Source organism: Mauremys mutica, chromosome 2 (assembly GCF_020497125.1).
Source record: "Mauremys mutica isolate MM-2020 ecotype Southern chromosome 2, ASM2049712v1, whole genome shotgun sequence".
NCBI lineage: Eukaryota > Metazoa > Chordata > Testudines > Geoemydidae > Mauremys > Mauremys mutica.
In genome coordinates, this window is record NC_059073.1 from 5,243,373 (window position 1) to 5,265,607 (window position 22,235).

A 22,235-nucleotide genomic window follows, 5' to 3' on the forward strand; every position below is an offset into this window, starting at 1 on the left:
AAAGAACCTGCGAGGGATGCGCTGTGCAGGGTCCCGGCTTTCAAGCCCGTCACCCGAGCAGGCAGGGGTGAGCTGGCGCAGGCCACGCTGAGCACGGGGACAGCCGTGGAGACGCTGGCTGGCCCGGCCGGAGGACCTCAGCCGCGCGAGCGCCTGGAAGGGGAGGCTGGGCTCGGAGCCACTAGCTGGTGACTCTGGAAGCAGAAGTGCTTCTCTGTTGTTGGGGAAGGCGGAAGGTGTCTCATGACCAGTGGGCCCAGCTGCCAGGACTGGCCTGGGGCTGAGAAATCCCCTATTAGACAGGACAGGAACTTGCTAACCAGGGTCGACTTTTGATTGCGTCTCGTTTGTCCCTTGCCCGGAACCGTACGTTTCCAAACCCTTCCACGTGCTTTGAGTCTCGGCTGAAGCTCTGTTAAAGAAACTTCAGTTTGGTTTCACTAGCAACCTAAGTGCCTGGTGCTAAGGAGAGTGCTGAAGGGGGGTGAGAGCTGTGAACGGGGGCGCAGCGGATCAGGGTGCACTGCGGCTGTCCAGAAGACGGGGACTTGGCACTCAGGTATAACAAGGCGGGTGTGTAAATTGCTAGCCTGTACAAAGGAGCGGGGGTGGGGAATTTCCCGGGGGGGGGGGGCGCACAGACAGGGCTCCCTCTCGCTGTGAGCCGGTGGTAGCCATTCACCCCAGAAACCCAGCCTAGGAATTCAGCTCAGGAGAAGTGTTGTGTGGGTCCTGGGTTCCGCCAAGCCTCCCGAAGCCCCTGGTGGAGAAACACCCTTTCCCCGGAGAAGCTGGGTTACCGAAGCCGTGTGGCTGCCGGAATCCGCTGGGCTCGGTGGGCTGCAGCTCCCCAGGCCTCTGACTCCCTGCCAGGCTGCAGCAGCGGGCAGGTCCCTCCCTGCAGCGTGTGCGCCAGGCCCTGGGGACAGACCCACGAATTCCCTGCAGGAACAGCCCTTTATTCTGTAGCACCGGGCGCTGCACCGGACAGTAAAACACTGAAAAATCCAAGAGGAACGTCATACAAAAAGGGGAGCAGGGAACCAGGCACGGCTGCTCCTCCCAGGGGAACAGGCTGCCTGCTGCTACAGCACCAGGTGGGAGCCCAGGTCCCAGGCGCCACCCACACTGCCAGGAGTATGGGTACGTCCCAGCGAAACACCAGCCCCTGGCACTCAGCCTGGGCGTGGGCCTCAGGCTGCCAATCGAGAGGGGAGGTGCTGGCGTCATGACGACGTATCCTGTGCAGCTGCCGGCTCGTCGGCGCTGGCCAGCAGCTTGCTCAAGCACTGGCGGATGTCGTCCTGGCCCCGGTACACCTTCTTCATGCCCCGGGGCAGGCAGCGGCAGGAAGACAGGCTGAGGTAGCTCAGGGCAGGACAGCTGATGATCAGGGCACTGTGGGAGAAGCAGAAATGCCTGAATTGCATCCCTCGGCCACATGGGGCTTCCCCCTAGATTAAGCACGTGGGGCGGCAGACCCAGCGCGGAGGCTGAAGGAGGCAAGGGGCCAGCCCACGTGCCAGTGGTGGCACCAGAGAAGGCGGGAGGCCGTGTGGGAGCCGAGCAGAACGGCCCAGCCAGGAAGAGGCAGCGCAGCAGGACGGGGAAGACCCAAGCAGGGCCGCGGTGTGGAAGGAGAGCGGGGTGCAGAGGCCTGCGGAGCAGGAGAGGCTGGTTTTCGGGGTGGCGTCTGACGGGGGAGCGGAGGCTGCAGCAGCCGAGCTGCGAGCCAGCCACGCAGGGAGTCAGTTACACACAGCAGCTCTCCGGGCGAGAGGGGGCTTTGCAGCCCAGGCCCCGGGGGGAACGCAGCCATGGCTGGTGACCCCGAGCCAGTGCACAGGGCTCCCCGCTGGCTGCCCGCAGCCCCTCCGCCGGCGCTCACCTGACAGTGCTCACGGTGACCTTGGTCCCGGTCAGGTTGAGGGATCGCAGGGCTGCCCGGCTGCTGCCCTGCCCGAAGGCGGCCATGGCGCGCTCCAGGTCGTGCTCGCTGAAGCTCTGCCCTGCCAGATCGAGCTCCTGCAGGCTGTGGTGCCACTTCCAGGTGAGCAGATGGCTGCCCGCCGAGGGCAGGAGCAGGTGGTTATCGCTGCAGTACAGGCCCAGGTACAGCTGCTCTAGGTCTGGGATGCAGAGACACAACGCTACTCAAGACAGCTAAGTCCCAGGCAGACCACGCGAGTCCCAAAGGGACGCACAAAGCTGGGTGACTGACTGGGCAACACAGGGGCAGCTGAAATTCAGTGTTGATAAATGCAAAGTGATGCACATTGGAAAACATCATCCCAACTCTACGTACAAAATGGTGGGGTCTGAATTAGCTGTTATCCCTCAGGAAAGATCTTGGAGTCAGTGTGGAGAGTTCTCTGGAAACATCCACTCAACGAGCAGCGGCAGCCAAACAAGGGAACAGAATGTTAGGAACCCTCGGAACGGGCCTCTATAGAAATCCTGGTTCACCCACACCTGGAATATGGCGTGTGGTTCTGGTGGCCCCAACCCAAACCAGCTACATTAGAACTGGAAAAGGGTCACAGAGGGACGACAAACATGCTCAAGGGGATGGACCGGCTGCCGGACGAGGAGAGAGGAATGAGACTGAGACTGTTCAGCTTGGCAAAGAGACGACGAAGGGGGGAGACGACAGAGGTCTATAAACCCAGGACAGGTGTGGAGACGGGGAATAAGGACGTGTTATTTACCCCTTCACGTAGCAAGAACCGGGGCTCACCCAATGAAATTAACAGGCAGCAGGTTTAAAACCAACAGAAGTATTTTTTCACACAACGCACAATCAACCTGTGGAACTCTCTGCCCCTGACTGCCCCCTGCCACCCCATCCAACCCCCCCTCCTTCCTGACTGCCTCTTGGGGACCCCTGCCCCCATTCAACCCCCCTGTTCCCCACCCTCTGACCACCCCAACCCCTATCCACACCCCTGCCCCCGCCCACCACCCTGAACTCCCCTGTCCTCTATCCAACGCCCCCGCTCCCTGCCCCCTTACCACGCTGCCTGGAGCACCAGTGGCTGGCGGCGCTACAGCTGCGCTGCCCAGAGCGGCACTGTGCCAGCCACGCCACCACGCAGCACAGAGCACCGGGTCAGGCCGCGGCTCTGCAGCTGCACTGCCCGGCAAGAACCTGCAGCCCCGCCGCCCAGAGCATTGCACCGGTGGCGCAGTGAGCTGAGGCTGCAGGGGAGGGGGAACAGCAGGGGAGGGGCCGGGAACTAGCCTCCTGGGCCAGGAGCTCAGGGGCCGGGCAGGAGGGTCCCGCGAGCCGCATGTGGCCCACGGGCCGTAGTTTGCCCACCTCTGGTCTACACATTAGGCTCAGGGCCTCACCAGGAGGCAGACAGACTGTCCCTAGCTGCACCAGATGCACCCGTCCTCCGCACCAGATGCACCCCTCCTGCTCCCCAGAGACAGGGACTCCGAGGCTCACCAGGGCACGGCAGCTCCTGCAGCCCCTTGGGTGTCACGCGGAAGCAGCCACGCAGGTCCAGCACCCGCAGCCTGGTGGAGGCCTGCAGGATCTTCTGCAGGACGCCGTCACTGACAAAGGAATAAGAGGTGGTGGCCAGGCACAGCTCCTCTAAATGAGGGAAGCCCAAGGAGGTGGGGGCGGAGCGAGAGCTCGGCTTCACGGACCAGACCACATTGAGCAGACGCAGCACCTGGAAGGGAAACAGATGGGGGCAGGAATGACCCACCAACCTTGAGACAACAATCTCCCAATCGGCTGACAACAATGGCTACCGCCAGGAGCATAGGAGCAGACTCCAGGGGTGCTCCGGGGCTGGAGCACCCCCAGGGAAAAATTGGTGGGTGCAGCTCCCCGCCCACCTCACCTCCACCTCGTCCCCTGAGCACGCTGCGTGCCCGCTTTCCCCCCTAGCTCCCAGTGCTTGCGCCGCGAAGCAGCTGGGAGGGATGGGGGGGGACGCGGGACGCTCGGGGAGGTGGCAGGGCCGGGGAGGGGATGTGGGGAAGGGGTCCAATAGGGGCAGGGAGGGGGTGGAGACTTTGGGGAAGGGGGGCGGGGAAGGGTGGAGTCGGGGCGGGGCCAGGGGGGCGCAAGCACTCACCAGCACCGGGGAAAGTTCGTGCCTATGGGCAGGAACAACCCCTGGCCTGCTCCACTCAGGGCTGCTTTAAAGAGTAGGCAGCAAACATTGACCAGGTGCAGCTCCTGATGCTCTACAGTGCAGCCCAGGAAAACTACAAATCCCAGCATGCAATGCAGCCAAACGCACTGCATGCTGGGAACAGCAGTACCCTTGGCCAATAGCTGTCTCTCCTCCAGGCATGTACCCCATGCCCAGCATGGGGATAGGAGGGCACAGGAGGATTAAAACAGCCAGTGCAGATCAACCCTACCTCCTCCCGTGGGATGACAGGCACCCTGCCCCAGGCGCACATCAGAAGACAGAGGGAACAATCAGATCCTGCACTGCGTCCTAGAAGTGGCTTCGACAGGCTCAAGCAGCAGGCAGGAAGGGGGTCCCCTGAGGACACCCTGAAGTCCTGTCCCAGAAGGGGGCAGATGGCAAGAGCTTCCCCGCTGCAATGGGCACAGTGGGAGAGGCGACCCGAGACAGCCAGGCTGCTCAGGGCCTTCTGGAAACGAACCAGGCCCTGGATGTGCACTGGGAAGGCAGGTGCAAGGTGCCGATGCAGCTCTCAGTGTCCCAAAGCTTGGGGTGCCCCAGCAGCATTAACGAGGGCTTTGCCATGCAACAATATCAGCAGAACTGCCTCCGGATCCACCCTGATCACATGGGCCAGGCCCGCGCTGGGCACAGCACCCTGGGCACCGGGCACCACCGTCCTCTGAGCTGCGTCTGTCGAGATGCCCAGGGAAACGGGAGGAGAGGTGAGCTACAGACATGACCTCACTGGCACACACTGCTGGGGTGGCCAGAGCTCCGGACACGGGCGAGAGACTAGGGAGGAAGCAAGTCTCTAGGAGGGATGTGAAGGGGCGCCTGGTACCTTGGGTTTGGGAGGTCTCCCACCAGCAGGGGGCAGCGTGGGAGAAGGCAAGGCAATGCACGGCCATAAAGCAATGCCAGGACACACAGGCATCACCTGCTGAAAAGCAGCTGCTGGCTGTGAATGCCTGCGAGCCCCTCATGCAAGGCTTGCCACCCTCTCCAGAGAGAGAAAGCCCCCAGCGGCAGGGGACGCCCTCAGGTGTCAGGAGACCTCTCCTGGCTGCAGGGGCACACTGGGCAAGCGCGCTGCATTGAACCGAGCGCCATTTGGAGCCACAGGTGGCCACACAAGCTGCCAGTGCAGTGGGGGTGCAGACCGAACAGGGCAGGGGCAGGAGAATGAACCGACCTGAGCTTCCGGGAAGCCTGTGAAACCAGAACTGTCATGTGTCCAAGGAACCTACCCAGCGGGGAAGGAATAAGCTAGCATTGGAGCTGCAGGGCGGCAAAGGGTTACCAGGGTAGGGGAAGGGGAGAGAGGAAGATCAGAGAAGTCGCGTGAGAGGAAGGAAGGAAGGAAGGAGAGCTCACAGGTACCTGCAGCTGCTGGCAGGCCGCCTGCAGCTGTTCTACTGAGAGCTGGAGGTGCTGGCTGCTCTGCTTGATCTCCGTGTTCACCTCCAGGAGCCGCAGCCCAAGGCAGCAACCGCTCTGCAGAGGGGCGACAGGTTTAGAGAATGAGGCACTCCCTGCTGATCGGTCAGGCCCCACGCCCACCCGCCTTGCTGAACCTTCCCAATGTGACCCAGGTGTAACTGATGCAGTGACATCCGCAGACAGCCTGGAACAGCAGCCCTGAGCGGTACGATCTGCCCTGTTCATCGCAATGGAGTGTTAACTCTGAAACCTAACGAGCAATGTGAGATGCTAACCATTTCACAGCTTAGCAGAGCTGCCAGGAAGAGGAATGGTTACAATGGAAATCTGACACTGACTCAATGGCATCTCATTTCAGAGTCAGGAATGGGGAGCGCCCAGCTTGTGGGCAGAGCCTGGGGAAGCAGCACTCCCAGTTCAACCCCTGCCAGTCTCAGCGGAAGCAGCTTCATAGGTCTCATAAGCCTCTGTTGAAACTGTCCCAGCCCACGTGCGTGTGGTGCAGTCCAGCTCCGACAGGGAACCCTCGGGCAAGGCCAGCCCCTCCCCCAGCGGCCTTTGCCAGGCTTACCGAGAGCGTGGCGATGATGGCATTCATTCGGCTGCTGTACGTCAGCCAGAGCTGCCGGATCCGAGAGCCAGCAGCCTCCAGAAAGCTCACCACAGCTGAGGAGTCAACCTGGGAACAAACCAGAGGAGGCCACCCAGCGAGGGGTTACCACCCAGCACGTGGCAGCCCGACGTCATGCACCGCCCTCAAAGCCATCTGAGGAGGGGCTGGCTAATTAGCCACAGGAAAAGCTCCACTGCTGTACACAGCTGTTGGCTACATCAGCTTAGGAAGCCCCCGTCGGGGCGAGCAATACTGGGACGGGGTAAGGGGCTTGTCTGGCATGTCTGGGAGGGGGCTGAGCGCTGTCCCATGCGATGGCGTGGACAGTCTCAGAGCAGGCGCGGTGGGTTTGATTGGCTGTAGCTCAGTGTTCTCACGTCCCTAGGGGACCAGAGGGCTGGCAGATGGCTCCTCTCTGGCAGGGCACACAGTGCTCCCCCGGGGGCTGGGCAGGATGGGCCTCCTAGACTCACCCCCCCAGCAGGCAGCAATAGTGATGTGGCTGCAGCATCGCCCCCAGGACGGCACCCTTGTATTTCTGGCAGGGCCTCAAGTGCTCCCTGGCCTAAACTGACCCCGTCTCCCCCTCAGCTCAGCAGACCCTCACACGCCCCTACCTGGGAATTCTGCAGGTTTAAGCTTTCCAGCCGGGGGCAGCGTTCGGCCAGTACGCTCAGGGACTTGGTGGTCACTCCACTGCAGTAGGTCAGCTTGAGGGACAGGAGAAGGGGGCAGGACTCCGCAAGGGCCTGTAACGAGAGAGGGCGGTGAGCCAGCCGGCCCTGCCATCCCATGAGCAGACCCTGTAAAAGGCAGGCTACACGCCGGCTGGGGATTCACGTTCGCCACCTCGCTCCAATTAAATTCCCTGCGAGGAAGACGATTCCGATCTCAGTTCTTCCAGGCTGACAGGGGCTGCGTGACTGACAGCAGACGGCCCCAGACTCGGAGCCCAAGGGCTGGATATCCTTTGCGTGAAAAGGACAGAGCTTTGTGCCACTGGCTCTTAGTCACAGAAAGCCTCCTGTTCTCAGAGCTACGGCTACATCCATCCAAAACCAGGGATCGGAGTGGGCCGGCCGGTGTCCCAGGGCAGAGGGGCATTGCCCGTGGAGAGCAGCCACCAAAGGATGGCAGAATATCACGCCAAACTGACCCCTGCCCTCTCACCTGCAGGACAACGGGCACGTGGCTCTTCCAGTGACAAAGAGCAAAGTCCCGGAGAAGTGAAAACCTGCATGGAGGAAACAGAGAGTGAATCTGGCTGCCGAGCCGGCCCCGGTATAAAGGGGGGGGACGGGCAGCGCAGCGTCCAGCCCCTAAGGGGAGCTGGAGTGGGAAGGACTGCGGGGGGAGGGCCAAGGCAGGTCATGCACAGGGGCTCGGACACCCCCCATCTCTAACGCAGCACCCACCTGTTCGGGACCAGCCACTCCATCGTGCTGAGGATCCTCCTCTCGGTCTGGGGAGGCTGCTTTTTGCCAGGCTCCACCCAGCAGAAGCCGATTGACACCTTCTGCCACAGCACGGGATTGGAGGCTGCCCCGTACCACAGCCGGCACACACGGGCCACCCTGGGGATGGAGACACCCGTCACTGCCATGGCACACGCCAGGTTAGACACGTAGCGGAGGTGGGAGCAGAGCCATCTCAGCACAGCAGGCCCCAGGGGCCCACCGCCAGCAGGTGAGAGCCCAGCTAATGGTCAGGCAGAGCTTTTCAGGTGGGTCAGAGCCCTTTCCACAGCCCTTCTGCCCGAGTGTGTGACCCAGTACAGCAAGGAGCATTGCTGGGAGCCCCCCTGGAAATGCCCCTCCGGCTGGAGTGGGTGCAGAACAGGCCACGTGCGGGCTCCGGGGCCTCTGCCCATTGGGAGTCGGTGATGCACACACTCTGTGAGTGTCACTGGCCACCCATTATCCACCAGGCCCTCTTCAAGGCCTTGCTCCTGGGCTTTCAGACCTTGCACATTATAGGGCCAGCTGTCCATGGCACTGAGGTGCCCGAGACTGACCTACAGGTACCACTGGCCATCTCCACTGAGGAGCACGCTCCAGCCACTCCTCCTCCTCGTTGAGTGCCAGCGCGCAACGGTGATGTCCCTCAAGGCCAAGGGCAAAGTCAGCAACACCTGGTGACTTCAGTAGGGAGCTGCAAGCGCTTGCCCCAGGACTGACTTTGGTCCCAGGTCCTTCTCAGGCGGTTGGTTCACAGCGGGGTTCTGGGGACTCAGATGACAGGGTTGGGGGTTGGTTTGCCCCCAGCGACGCCCTGAACTTATCAGCCAGGCCCTGCTCTGGGAGGTTTATATTTCGGCTTGGCAGAAGTCACTTTTTATTCTTTTTAATTCTCACACATAATATCAATGGTCGAGCTAATACTTAGTCCTGCCAGGAGTGCAGGGGGCGGGACTATCTGACCCCTCGAGGTCCCTGCCAGTCCTTCCGTTCTCTGATTCTGTTTATTTTTAAGCCTTTTTTTAGACTTTTACCAATTTACGTTTTCACAGTTGTGTGAAATGATGGGGGGCGGGGGTTGAGCACAGACAATTATTTAACGAAAGTAGCAGTTGAGAGTCAAAAGTTAAAGCTACCTACATGGCACCTCTGCTCCAGCTCCCTTAGCACCAGCATGACAACACGCTTTACACACAAGCAGCATTTCTCTTCCTTTGCCCATCTGTACATGCTGGCTACTAGCGCTGGGAATACCTTCTCCTCGGTGTGTGGTGTGCACGCTGAAATCCACGCTTAGCACTATTTACCAGGACAAATCTCATCCTTAGATTGGTTCAAGTGCCCAGAGGCCGGGGGCACAAGGCGCCTGTGCAGAATGTCAATGCAAGATTCCCCTGGGGCTACTAGAGACCCATAACGCAGGGGCTGCAGGCTGACCCCCTGAGGCCTTGGGCTACCTCACTACTGCTCTGGGACCCTGATATGCTGATAAAACGACCCGGTGAAAGGAGCCTCGGAAATACCTTAGAGACATTGTCAAGGGAGGGGTTTCTAAGCTCTGGGAGAAGAGCCCTCGTGGCCACCTGTCTTCTCTTCCTGGAGTACTGCTTTACAAAACGAGTTCAAAGCCACGCCAGTGAGCTGCCACACGATGCCAGGGTGCCTGGACTATTCTGGTAAGAATCCCACCACTCTAGGCATCAGGCTGTGGGTCCGCCAAGTGCCCCCTTTGTACTCAACTGCCCAGCTCCTGGTAGGTCTCGAAGATCGGCTCTACTGAGCATTCATTACAATGGGCCAGGGCAGCATGCAGGGCCAATGCGGCCAGGCAATCCTGAGGGGCATTTGATTCTGCCTGCCCCAACCCCAGCAGAACTGGCAGCTGGCTCCCTGCTGCAGAACCTGCATCAGTAGCGACACTGTCAGAGGCAGAGAGCGTCTAGCTCGGCCTGCAGAGCCAGGAGGGTCAGTTTGCAGCGCCAGCCGTTACAGCCAGCTTGCGATGAGTGAAGGGACCGGCTTGGATCTGGAATCAGAGAGGATAACCCTGCGATCCCACCACGTCACCTCCCTCCTTACCCTCTGTCCATCTTAGGTACTAACATGTGTTGTGATAACCGAGCTTAGAAAGTTACCCTCATTGTGAGCTCAACTGTGAAAAGTGAGTGAATGATTATCTCACACTGACGTCTCACAACAAACGTGGATGTGGAAGGGTGTGAAAAGGCAGCAATCACAGCAGTGGCTGCCAGAAAGGACGGGAACACCGTCTGACTGAGTGATGGGGAAGGAGCAACCTTCATCATCACGGCTGCCACCCACACCATCTCCTGGGACCCAGCGTGACACCACTGTGCCTTCTTCATCCTAATCCTGACAGACGTCCTGACCGGAGTGGGCCAGAGAGAGGGACCCAGATGGCACCCTCACCTCTACCAGCACTGGCTGAATCCTGAATACCACCTGGGATGTGAGGCACTCCCCTCCCCCCAACCTAACCTGTCCTTTTCCTTCCCCATCTTGTTTCTTTTCTTTCCTATCCCTCTCCTTCTGCCTTCTCTCTCTGGCTTAGCTGGACAAGACGGCTCATTCCGCCACCCTGCTGTGAGCCTGTGCCGAGACCCAGCCTGAGGCTGGGACGAGTTTGCCAGGTCTCAGAGCGGCGGATCAGACAGTGGACGGGTCTGTGTTTCTCCAGCAGGGAGTCTGCAAGGGAGAGTCAGCACCAGAGACAGGAGCAGCATCTTTGCTGCTCTTTTTTCCTTCCCTCTCGGGTGTATTTGGCTTGTTTTGGGGAACGGGATTGGCGTTAACATCAGCCACAATGCCAGCGCCAGCCCATCTGCTAACGGCTTCGCTTTTCCCCCACGGACAGTTATTGCTGCCACCTTTAACACCAGACGAGTGTCTAAGGGGGCTTGGGTCTAAAAACTCGCTCCAGCTAAAGGGAAAGGGGACAAGGGAGAGCTGACATTTCAAATGCTTTCACTGTTTAGCCCCCTCCCTTCTTTTCTGTGTCTTTACTCAGGGTGAAAAGGCTGTTTAATGGGGTGCTTGCCAGGGGACTATGCAGGCTGAGGTCTCTGCATACCAAACCCCAAACCTCGTCCAACACAGGTACAGTGTCTTGTCACCACCTCTGAGTCTCTGGGCCCCTTGATTCTATCTAAAGGAATACGCCGTTCGGGCCCCATCGCCATTGCACACTCTTCAATGGGTTTAGCCATTTACCCTCACAAACGGCCCTGGAGGCAGGGCACAGCTGTTGTCCCCTCCGGAGAGAAAGGGAACTTAGGCAGAGAGGGACAAAGGGCCAGATTTTTAAAGGTATTTAGGTGCCTAGTGGGATTTTCAAAGGCATCTAGTACCTGACTCCCATCGATTTCAAGATCTTTACAAAGGTGGCCCTAAGTGACTTACCCGAGGTGTGACGAAGTGGGCGGGTTTCTTGGTTTTTCCAATGGTTTGCATGCAGAGGGGATGGGACTCAGTGTCCCCGGGTGTTACTGGTTGAATGAGGTGAGGGGAGAGGGAGTTTGTTGGGACACAGGACCAGAGAGGGAACTCGGGACCCCCGGCCGATGGCCTGGAGGATGGAGACCCCAGCGACTGGTGACCCGGAGACCCAGCTCAGGAGTCGCAGCTGGTTCTGGCCAGTGGGGGACAATGGGCTGCGGGGAGAGGACCCCGGTGACCTGACCAGCCAGTTCCAGCCAAAGCGGCCAGAGGGCTGGGAGGAGAGGAGACCCAGGCCTGCCTGTTTACGGCCCTGATTATCTGGAGAGAAGCCAATGGACAGAGGGGATATCGGAGGCCCAGCTGGGAGCAGGGGGGCTCGGGGCTGGAGCAGGGGAGCAGGCAGAGCCCCCCTGGCTGCAGGGGGACTGGGATGTGCTGTGCTGAGGGAGGCCAGGCCTGAGGCCCTGAGAGTTTCCTGTGCTGGGTTCAACACTCAATAAACCCTCCTGTGTTACGCTGGCTGATTCACTCTGGGCTAGAGAGCAGGGTTGCATCAACCCCTTTGGGGGGTGGAGGCCCGGGGTGGGGGTCCAGAGCGCCCCTGACTCCCTGAGTTGGCCCACAGCGAGAAACAGATGTGCTAAGGCTCAAAGAGGTGCGACTCTGGGAGATGGAGGGGCCTGACCCCGAGAGAGAGTGGCCCCCGAGAAGGGCTGTCGCACTGAAAGGGGCCCCCCCCCACGGACCGCGTGGGGCCAAGAGTGGGCACAATCTGTGAGCCCGTGACACGAGGTCACCCGGAAAGTCTGTGACAGAGCAAGGAATTCATAGCTTCCAAGGCCGGAAGGGACCATTGTGATCATCTGAATGGAACCAAAGTCCCAAGCTAGTGCCCTAACCACTGGCCCATCCTTCCTCTCATCACCCCGGCCCCCCATTCCCTCTGACCCCAGCAAAGCAGGAAGCAAGGATGGACTATTAGCCCAAACAGAGAAGGAAGCCAGTGAGCTTGTTCCCGTAAGCACTGAGTGACTGTGCCGTGCTGACTGCCTGGTCCCCGCTAACCCACTTCCCTGGATCTCCACACACCTGCAGAGCAAGGGCACGGCCCCCTCGGACGCCACCAAAGACTGGAAGATCCGCACCAGGATTTCTACTGGGAGGCGCTCTCCCCAGGAGGCCCCAGCAGCTCCCCCGCTTTCCTCAGCCCGGCCCCCAGGCACAGGCTCCTGGGCAGCAGGAGCCCCTCCTCTCTCTCTCTTTCTCCCTCCTGCCACGCCAGTCCTTTGGACGCGCTGCAGCGGCTGCTTCTTTGCTGGCGCTTGGTGCTTTCTCTTTGCTACTTTCCTGGGAGGGCGGTCTTGCCCGTCGCCGATGTTGGCAATGATCAGCAGCATGTCATTGTCCGTCTCATGAACAAAGTAGTCCGGGGCCACTCTCCTGGGGGCCTTGAAAGCCGCCTTCTTTTTGGAGGCCTTGCTGGCATCCCCTGGTCCCGGTCTCCCACCTGCCTTGGTTCTCTGCTTCTTGGAAGCCTTCTGCCCTGTGCCGGACAGTTCTGAAGAGGCCCCAGCCTCTCTCAAGTTCTCTGCTGTCCTGGGCTCTTCCATAGTAGCTCCTATAGGCCGGGTTAATCGACAGAGACAATCTGGCAGCACATTTCCAGCAAAAAAGACAGGTGACAACCCCTGCTAGGAGCGTTCGGGTCTTTCCGCATGTTCCTACCAAGGCAGGCCGGCAGCGAAGTGAAAACCAACACAGGCCAAGGACAAAAGCTGGATCTCATTCATTGGTTCCAGCCTCCGCGTGGTCCCCTGTGGACAGGGCGTGGCGCTCCAAGTGACGGGATCTGTGTTCTGTTCCCGGCGCTGATGGTGATGTTCGACCCCAGGTGACACACGTCACCTCTCTGCGACTCAGTTTCCCCAGCTGTAAATTGGGAATGACGATTAATGGATTTTATGGCCAGAAGGGACCGTTCTGACCATCTAGTCTGAACTCTTGCATGGCGCAGGCCAGGGAACCCTCCCCAGGGAGAGGCTGGATCCAGCCTGAACGAGAGCGTATCTTCTAGAAAGACTCTAACCCAACACAAAGGGGGCGACCGACCCGGAGCACGGGGAGATTGACAGGGGGAATAAAGTATTGCTGTTCCCGTCAGCCATCTCCCTGCTGCCCTCCTTTACCTACAAGGCCCTAACTTCCCGCTTCTTCCACACGGCGCCCGATGAACTCCTGTCAGCGCCCCTGGAGACATGGGCCTGTCCTCAGGGCTTCTCGCCCTGCCCCCCCCCCAGCCCTGCGCCGCCCTGGGAGCGGACCGGCTGGGTCACTCGCAGGGGCTGGGTGACACTCGGGGGCACGGAGTTCCCTGGGGGCGGCGCGCTCCCTGCCCTGCTCTAGCCAGAGGACGGCGCCGCTTCAGGCCAGCGCTGGGGGGCTGGGAGCCTCCTGCGGGGTCCGGCCCGGGGGCAAAGCTGCTGCTGCGGCAGCGGGGGAGGCGCAGGCAGAGACACGCGGGTGAATCTGCAACCGGGGAGCCCGCAGCTGGCGAGCTTCAAGGGGGGCTGAATGGGGGCGGGGCGGGGGGACTCGGGGTGGGGGGGTGAGGAGGGGAGGGGGGACTCGGGGTGGGGGAGGGGCGGGGCAGGGTTCTGTGGGGCAACCCGGGGTCCCGCGCTGAGGATTGTGGGAAGGGGCAGGGGGGGCCGCGCGCTGCTGACCGGGATCCCCGCGTGCGCCGCCGGCTCCTCAGTCAGGGGCCCGCGAGACCGGATGTTGCGGCGCCATCCCGGATCCGTCACTTCCGGGGCGGGGCCACCCCCCACTCGCGGAAGCGGGCAGGAGGCTGGAGCCGCGTGCGAGTGAGAGCGCGGGGGGGGGGCGGTGAGGGGGGAGGAGAGAGGTGCGGGGGGGGGGCTGTGGGGAAGTGGGGACGGGCCCGCAGCGCTCGCGGGCCGGAGCTGGGCCCGGGGCTCGGCCGGGGGGAGCCGCTCTCCAGGCCTAGGCGTCCCGGGGGGCTGGGGAGCTCCCGGCGGGGGCGGAGCCCGGAGCCCGGCCCGGGGTGCGTCCTGCCCCGGGGGGGGGCTGGGAAGGCCCCCGGGGCCCCCAGTCCCGCGTAGCCGGAGCCCGGCCCGGCGTGGGCCGGGGGCAGCTGCTGGGAGAAGCTCTTAGGCCGCTGGCGGCTCTGGACCTTTCCAGGCGCCTGCCCCCCCCCCCCCTCCGGGACGCGGGTTTGCCCGCCCCGCCCCGCCCCGCCCCCGGGTTTCACCGCCCCGCAGAGCTGCTCGCTCCAAACCCAGACACAGACCGGCAGGGTCCGAGCCGGGCCAGGGCTGAGCACCAGCTCCCGTTCTCGTGTCTAGCGGCTCCGTCTCACACCCAGCCCCTGCCGCACGTGCATCTCCGCGTCCGCAGCTCACGGTGCGAGCTCCGAGTCTAGGGCTTTTCCTGGAGCCGGCTGTAAAACTCGGCAAATCTCCAGAGGAGCTGATGGACCCGCGCGAGACCTCTCCGTCCCCCCGGGGTGCACCTGCCCCTGGCTGAGATCCACCGGCATGTAACACCGGCCATAAGGAGTGTGGTCAGGGGTGGGGGTCACTGGTCCGGGCCCAGCCAGCTCAGTCCTCAATCAGGCAGCTCTGACCGGCTGGCTGGGCTTCTCAGAAGAAGCCAATAAATTAGCAGATAAGAGGAGCCATTGGGTGCTGGGTGGGGATTTCACAACACTTTTGATAAGGCGTCTCCATAAAAAGCTGTCCGGGAAATGAGTAACCCCTGGTAGGAGGGGAGCCTTGTGGTGTGTTGGCCGCTGGGGCGAAAGGGAGCCGTGGTGAGCAGCAGCTGGCCTGTTTGGATAGAGGTTAATAGTGGGTGACTTGCTTGGGTGCTGGGCCCTGGGCTGTCCCATGGCCGGGTGAATTATTTAGAGGAGGGAGTGACTGCGGGTTCATGAAATTCACCAAGGACCCTAAGGTGTGTGAGAGGCTCAGCTCCAGGTAGGTGTGAGTGTGGCCATGGGGAGGGCCACTTGTGCTGCCAGAGATGGTGTCTCACGCTGCTGGGCTCTGCATTTCCAGGACTTGCCGAGAGGGAACTCAGGAGGTGCTGGGGACCTTGAGTGGTGCTGGAGTCTCATCTTACGAGCTGTCTGGCTGCCTCCCAACCGTAAGGAAGCATCTCCTGAGGCTGCAGAGAAGCCTGAGGAAGGCCAAAGGTACAATGGGGTAATTTAGCACTAGGATGAACGAGAACTGGTCTGTTCAGCCCTCTTCTTTCTCCTATAATCTGAGCCCCTGGAGTTCCACAGGGACACTAGTGGCAGGTCCATTTAGCTCAGGTTAAAGGAAGTCCTGGTCTGTGGAGCAGACTCACAGCTTCTTGCGGCAGGAGGGCAGGGAGATCAGTGCTGGGGCTGGATCTGAAAGCTGCTGATAGCTCTGCAACCAGGGCTGATGTTGGCAGCTGTCGTGTTAAACTGGGAGCGGGTGGATCTCTGCCCGCTCAGAAACTCCCATTGCCCAACTTCCTCCAGGCCCCGTTGCACAATGGGCACGGCGCATGCTGCCTGCGGGGAAGGAGCAGTGCGAGGGTTGTCGAGGTGCTAGATGCTCTTATTCCAGCACCCGGTGCTCAGCATGTTCCGTGCCCTGACAAGCTTTTCAGGAGGCAGAGCAGGGAGGTTGGCAGAACCTGAATTCCTGAGACTTGCTGGGCTGTGTTGATTTCCGGGGCAGCTCTGCGTTTTTGACTTCCCCACTCTTGAGCAGCCAGTTGCTCCCCACCCCCATTCTGTATCAGTGCAGTTGAGCAGGAGGCTCTTTTTAATCGCCGGATTCCAAAGGGATCCACCATCCTGACGTCTGAAATGCCCGTTCTGTGCCGGCTGCCCCAGGGCGACTGCCGGGAGGGCCTCCCAGGGGTGCAAACAGGACTCCTGCTCCAGTAACACTTCAGTGACTTGCCTTGGGCCCCCTGCGATTAACACCCTGCAGGGGTTAGAGGAAGCAGCATCAGGCTGGCCGTGAGGATGAGGAGCCTGTAGGACATGCCAGGTTGCAATCTGGAGCAGTGAGGGGCTGTGTCACCACTTGCCCTGCAACCTGGGGTGCCTCCCCGTGCTTTGCTGCTGTAGCGCCCAACCTGGGCTCCTCACAAACAGCCTGCCAGCACGCAGGTCACACCCTGAGTGAGTGAGTGTGAGTGTGTGTGTAGCCGTGTGTGTGTGTGTAGCCGCGGCCCTGGGCCAGCAGCTCTGACCCCAGCAAACATCAGCCACACTCTGGCTGCCAGGAGCCTTGGTTACAAGCTGCAGGGTGATCCCAGCACATTCCCAGTCCTGGATTAATCCCCCCCAAACGCGCACACAAAGGTTGTTCTGCACTGTCCAGCCCCCTCCTCAGCATACAACAGTCTGCTCCTGTAAATGAAGTTACTCAACCAATTCACAACGCTGGGTTCGTTTTAATTAAAGAATGAAACAAGTTTGTTTGTTTACAAAGAGGGAGATTTTGAGTGAATACCTGCATAAGGCATTAGAGTCGGAAATTCTTACAGCCGAGAGAAAGATGAAACGCTTTCAAACTAGACGTGGGTCCCGGGGAAGTCCCATACTGCATGTTTTCAGTCGATTGCTGACCAGACTTGGAGGCCAGGATCTGCTTCCAAAGTCCACAGACTGTTCCTTTTGCCGGCTGGAACAGAGAGATGGACAGGGAGAGAGAGCTGGGTGTGGCTTTGCCCCTCACTTCTACAGTTCACTCATCCTTGTACTGCATTTTCCTGACAGTTACCCCCAGTTCAAGTTCATTCGAGGGGTGAAGGAGGCCACGTGGTGCCTGGTGGTGAAAGAGGCTGCAGCTGTTTCTTCTCACCTTTGTTTGCTGAAATGCAGATTTTCCTTGTCTCCTGCTTTCCCCCCTCTCGCTCTCTGAGGATCCTGGTCACAACTCGGATATAAACTGAGATGAACACACATCCTGTTGTTTAGGACCTGCCCAGTCGGGGCTACGTGGTTTTGAACATGTGCCACCAATGTCATTGTGACGGGATTTGTAACTTTACATGTAATGTTGCTACCCACGTTCTGCCGGGATGTTATTGACCAGCGAGTTATCAGTTTTCAGATGCTACCTGACAAGGCCTGTTTTGCCCACAGAGGATTATGGGGTGTGAATACAGGGTGTGTTCCGTCCCAGCCTGCTGCTGAGCTGATGTGGGTATGGAGCAGGGTGAGGACAGGTGGGGGTCAGTGGGGAGGAGGGTGGTTAGGGGGCTAGATCTGGGACGGGTGGTGGCAGGGAGGTGGTTGGGGGGCGGGTAAGGTCACTACGAGGGTGTGGGGCATCCAGTGGGCTATACTGTTACGTAGGAATCCAGGCCAAGCTCCAGGGGCTCTGGGCCCCGCTGGGCCCCTGCTGCGCTGTGTCCCCGCCGTACGTGATGGCCCTCGCGTTCTGCTCGTTGGCAATGGACGGGGTTTGCAGTGGTCCCGTTACTCCCCAGCCTCTCCCAGCGTGGGGCGCTAACGCTGTAGCTGTGATACGGCTGGAGGCTGCCGAGCCCCTTTCTCCAGGGGCTTGGGAAGAACAAGGCTCAGCAGGTTCCTTTATCTTTCACTGCCTCCTGCTCCCGTGTCCCAGTCATGGGCACTGGGTCTCTCAGCCGTAGCTCCTAGTCCTACGCCGATCGCACGCCCATAGCTACGCCGATCGCACGCCCATAGCTACGCCGATCGCACGCCCATAGCTACGCCGATCGCACGCCCATAGCTACGCCGATCGCACGCCCATAGCTTCGCCGATCGCACGCCCATAGCTCCACCTCCGGTCGCTCTGCCTTGCTGGGGAGCCTCCCTGCACACAGCTCATCTCTGCCTCTGCTCAGGACTCTCATTGCCCAGAGCTCTGGCATCCTCTGATTCTCCACTCCCCCCCCCCCCCCCGGCTGTCCATTTCCGCCCCGGGGGGGCTGCTGGGGTCACTTCCCCTGAGCTGGAGTCCTCAGTCTGCCTCCATCTCCTCTCACCTCAACTGCAGCGGCCTGTCACCCCCCTTCAGGGCCCTGTAACTGCTAGCACGGGCAGAACGCCGCTCAGCGCCAACCGGGCCCAGTCTCTCTCTGCCAGGCCTACGCTGCTATTAGCCAGTGAGGGCTGGACAGGGAACCCGTGGGCATCATTCCTGGTCAACCGGAGGAGTCACTGCAGAGCTGTCTGAGGTTTCCCACCGGCCCAGGGGTGAGCACATGGGCTCTGGCCCCCGCTGGGCCATGGGGGATGGGCCAGGGCACTCTTAGTGTTGCATGGGGGGATCTCCCCACCGCTGAGATCTGCGTAAAGCCCAGACTCACCCTGGCCGTCCAGTGGGTCTAATCAATCAGCCTCCCCAGCTGCCTGCTCCATAGCAGGACTCGCCGCCTCCTACCCTGGTGCTCTGGCTGTGATTTAGCATGTGTGGGGTGGTCAGTCCGTGTGCTACTGGGGGACCCAGGGCTCTGCCCCACAGCAGGTCTGGTCAGAACTGACACAGGGCACAGAAAGGTGCAGGGAGTGGGTCCCACAGCTGCTCTGGAGCCTGGGTTGAAAGTGTGAATAGAGGGTATGAAGACAGCTCTGCCAGTGCCCCACAGCCCTGCGGCTGCCCCACTCCTGAGGTCCTTGCCCAGCTGTCAGCACCCCTGGAGCCTGCCTGCAGCTCTGCCCGGGCTCTGACAGTGCGAATAGAAATTGACCATTGGCTTGTTGCATTCAGCTCACTGGCTTACAACTGTGCTGAGAGGTTGAATGGGAGCGTTCGGACGTGCGCGCTCCGTGCATCGTCCCACAGCACCGCCCCTGCTCAGGCCTTGGCCGCTGGAGTTTGGCGCTGGGCCCTGGTAGGACAGTTCCAGCCCCAGCACACCCAGCGGTGGGCGCTCTGGTGAAGGATGTTGTCTCTTTCAGCGATGGCTGGCTGTGGGGATCCCTGCTCCGGCGGCTCTGGACTCCTCCTCGCTCTTCGCCTGGCATAGCTCGGGCTGTTGGGAGCGATTTGGTTTTGGATCCACCAGCCTATCAGGTAATCCCAGGTACAAACCCCCTGTTCTCCCCACCCCTCTGCTTACCAGCTGCCCAGCGGGAGGGAACACGGGTGGGGTGGAGACAGCCCCTGCTGCCTCCTAGGAATCAATTGAGGGAGATGCAGAATCTTCCCCCTTAGTCACAGACAGACCCTGACTCACTGGTCGTGCCCTGTTCCTAGTGGCCAAATGCTCAGACCTGAGATTGCCACTGTGACCAGCTCTTTGCTGTTAGGCCCTTGCAGACAGGGGACTGGCTGGGCCATGGAGATTGACCTCCCCTGCCAGTCACACGGACTGAGCCCCTGGGAGAGGCGTGAGGCAGGCTAGACGGATGGGGCTGTGTGTAGGAAGCCGGCCCGGCTCTGTGCATGTCCGTCGCTGGGAGGGGGCTCTGCTGACTCCTATGCCAGGTTCTCCCTGGCTCTGAGCCCTCTGTGCTGCAGCACGCCTGCCCTGGGAGCCAGGGACCCCGTCTGGAATCCCCTCAGAGCGGGCGCTGTTCACCAGGGGATTAGCTGAACCGGACCTTGTTCTCTTCTCTGTTGCCAGGGTGAGAGGATGGCTGCCTCCGTGATGGGCCAGGCTGTGCTCACTCACGTGCTGGTGGCCCTTTTCGGAATGGGCTCCTGGGTCTCCGTGAACTCCTTGTGGGTGGAGCTCCCCGTGGTGGTGAAGTGGCTTCCAGAAGGTGAGGCACTGATGGGTGGCAATAGAGCGGAGCCTGTGGGCCCGGCAGGGTGATGCCCCTGGCTTCACCTGGCACGTAGGAGCAGCCCAGTGGGTGGTCAGGTGTCTTGCCTTCTGCTGTGCCATTCGTCTTCCCTTCCGGCTGCCCAGCGCCCGGAGCCAGCGGAGCGGAGGAGAGTGTTGAATGGGGAATTGCTGTAGTTACACGGCAACATCCCTGTGATCATGAAAGGGGGCGGGTGGGGCTCAGACAATCCCCGTCCTTGGGAAACATGCGAACCTGCTAGTCCGGGGCTCAGCAACGAGGGGTCTCACTTAGCCCCTCCCCAGCCGTGTAAGGCCTCTGGGGGGTGGGGGGGGTCTCACTTAGCCCCTCCCCAGCGGCGTGAGGCCTCTGGGGGGTGGGGGTTCTCACTTAGCCCCTCCCCAGCGGCGTGAGGCCTCTGGGGGGTGGGGGGTCTCACTTAGCCCCTCCCCGGCGGCGTGAGGCCTCTGGGGGGCGGGGGGTTCTCAGCCCCTCCCCAGCGGCGTGAGGCCTCTGGGGGGCGGGGGGTTCTCACTTAGCCCCTCCCCGGCGGCGTGAGGCCTCTCAGGGGTGGGGGGGTCTCACTTAGCCCCTCCCCGGCGGCGTGAGGCCTCTCAGGGGTGGGGGGGTCTCACTTAGCCCCTCACCAGCCGTGTAAGGCCTCTGGGGGGTGGGGAGTCTCACTTAGCCCCTCCCCAGCAGCATGAGGCCTCTGGGGGGTGGGGGGTTCTTACTTAGCCCCTCCCCAGCAGCATGAGGCCTCTGGGGGGTGGGGGGTTCTTACTTAGCCCCTCCCCAGCGGCGTGAGGCCTCTGGGGGGCGGGGGGTTCTCAGCCCCTCCCCAGCGGCGTGAGGCCTCTGGGGGGCGGGGGGTTCTCAGCCCCTCCCCAGCGGCGTGAGGCCTCTGGGGGGCGGGGGGTTCTCAGCCCCTCCCCGGCGGCGTGAGGCCTCTGGGGGGCGGGGGGTTCTCAGCCCCTCCCCGGCGGCGTGAGGCCTCTGGGGGGCGGGGGGGTCTCAGCCCCTCCCCAGCGGCGTGAGGCCTCTCAGGGGTGGGGGGGGTCTCACTTAGCCCCTCCCCGGCGGCGTGAGGCCTCTGGGGGTGGGGGGTTCTCACTTAGCCCCTCCCCAGCAGTGTACGGCCTCCGAATGCTGCGTTAGCCTGCGTGGCTCCGACCGCCCAGGCCACGAAGGATCAGAATGGGAGCCAAAGCTGGGCACGCTCCTGTAGCTCGTGACTGACCCAGCTGCTGCCACCCCGCCCGAGCAGGGCACCGGAAGAGTAGCTGGAACCCTGCTGGCTCTGGCCCCGGCGGTGCCCTGGACTCAGAGGGGGCCGGTGTCCGGTGCCGGCTGCGCAGAGACGTGCTGCCCTGGACGCGTGCAGCACGTGTTGTGCTAGCTGAGCACAAGGATGCTCAGGCTGCAGCCCAAAGCCCCAGGCAACAAACAGCACGTTCGGTTCCAGCCGAGCGGGCGGAGAACAAAGGCAGGAAGGGAATGAGCTCCCCCGGCTTCCAGCGGGTTTCACGGCCCAGGGCGAAGGAAGAGTCCTTGGCGGGTCCTTGGCGAAGCGGGAGGCAGCAAGGACGCTGCTGGTGTGAACGCGGGCAGCTGCTTCTGGGCGCCGGGCTGCCGCCGGGGCTCCGGGCGCCGGGTTGCCGCCGGGGCGCCAGGTTGCAGCCGGAGCTCCGGGCTCCGGGTTGCCGTAGGAGCCGGGAACGCAGGCCCCAAGGGAGCTTTGTTCTGCTCCCGGGCTGCTGGGTGGCCTAGTGAAGAAGCTGTGGAGTCCCCGGGTGTCGGAGCGGAGCCCTGCCTGGGGGGGGCTGGGTTCTCCCGCTCTCTGTGCCAGGAGCCAGCAGGTGCTGCCTGGCTTTCCCCGCGGAGAGCCGCCCTCAGCCCGTCTCTGGGGGTGGAGGCTAGTGCGTGCCGTGCTGGCTGCACACCGGGGAAGGCCAGTGGGGTGGGCCGAGTGGGTGTTTCTGGCGTGCTGGGGCTGGCTCCTTAGCGGGATAAGGAGCAGGAGGCAGGGCCGGGAGTTAGTGTTAGGGCGGTTCCAGTTCCACCGCCTCCCAAACGGGGGCCGCTCTGTTCCTGCTCGGGAGGGATTGTGCTGGGGCGCCCGTAGCCCTGCCGTGATCTGCACCCGCCCCACGCACGGCCCTGCCACAGCCACGCCACGAGTGCAGGGAGGCCGCTCCTCGCCCTTTGCCCGGTCCCAGAGGAACTCGCTGGGCCCCCGGCCAGACAGGGGCCCGCTCGCCTCTGCCGTAGCCGGGTTGGCTAGGAGTAGCCGGCGTCGGGGGTTCCAAATGCCCACAATGGGGGAGGGGGGG

The 22,235-nt window shown here is 61.7% G+C and overlaps 2 protein-coding genes across 4 annotated transcripts in view; one reads left to right on the forward strand and one right to left on the reverse strand.

Moving 5' to 3' along the window:
* On the reverse strand, positions 1-13,971 carry LOC123362826 (F-box/LRR-repeat protein 6-like). Of its 3 annotated transcripts, none has more exons than XM_045003326.1 (10): positions 13,853-13,971; positions 12,219-13,058; positions 7,629-7,787; positions 7,384-7,447; positions 6,831-6,962; positions 6,172-6,279; positions 5,541-5,654; positions 3,452-3,683; positions 1,889-2,129; positions 1-1,398 (listed from the first exon to the last, which is right to left on the reverse strand). In XM_045003326.1, the coding sequence occupies exons 2-10, from the start codon at positions 12,737-12,739 to the stop codon at positions 1,227-1,229; spliced, it is 1,743 nt and encodes a 580-aa protein (XP_044859261.1). In that variant the 5' UTR covers positions 12,740-13,058; positions 13,853-13,971; the 3' UTR covers positions 1-1,226. The 3 variants fall into 3 exon arrangements, with proteins under 3 accessions (XP_044859261.1, XP_044859263.1, XP_044859262.1); XM_045003328.1 differs by lacking the exon at positions 13,853-13,971 and adding an exon at positions 13,320-13,667; XM_045003327.1 differs by lacking the exon at positions 13,853-13,971 and adding an exon at positions 13,316-13,667.
* SLC52A2 (solute carrier family 52 member 2) overlaps positions 13,892-22,235 on the forward strand; it is a 15,356-nt gene continuing 7,012 nt past the window's right edge. The window contains exons 1-4 of the mRNA XM_045003330.1: positions 13,892-13,993; positions 15,209-15,345; positions 19,072-19,186; positions 19,740-19,878. Of these exons, the coding sequence (XP_044859265.1) occupies positions 19,749-19,878 (130 nt within the window). The 5' untranslated portion in view covers positions 13,892-13,993; positions 15,209-15,345; positions 19,072-19,186; positions 19,740-19,748. The remainder of the gene's footprint in view (positions 13,994-15,208; positions 15,346-19,071; positions 19,187-19,739; positions 19,879-22,235) is intronic.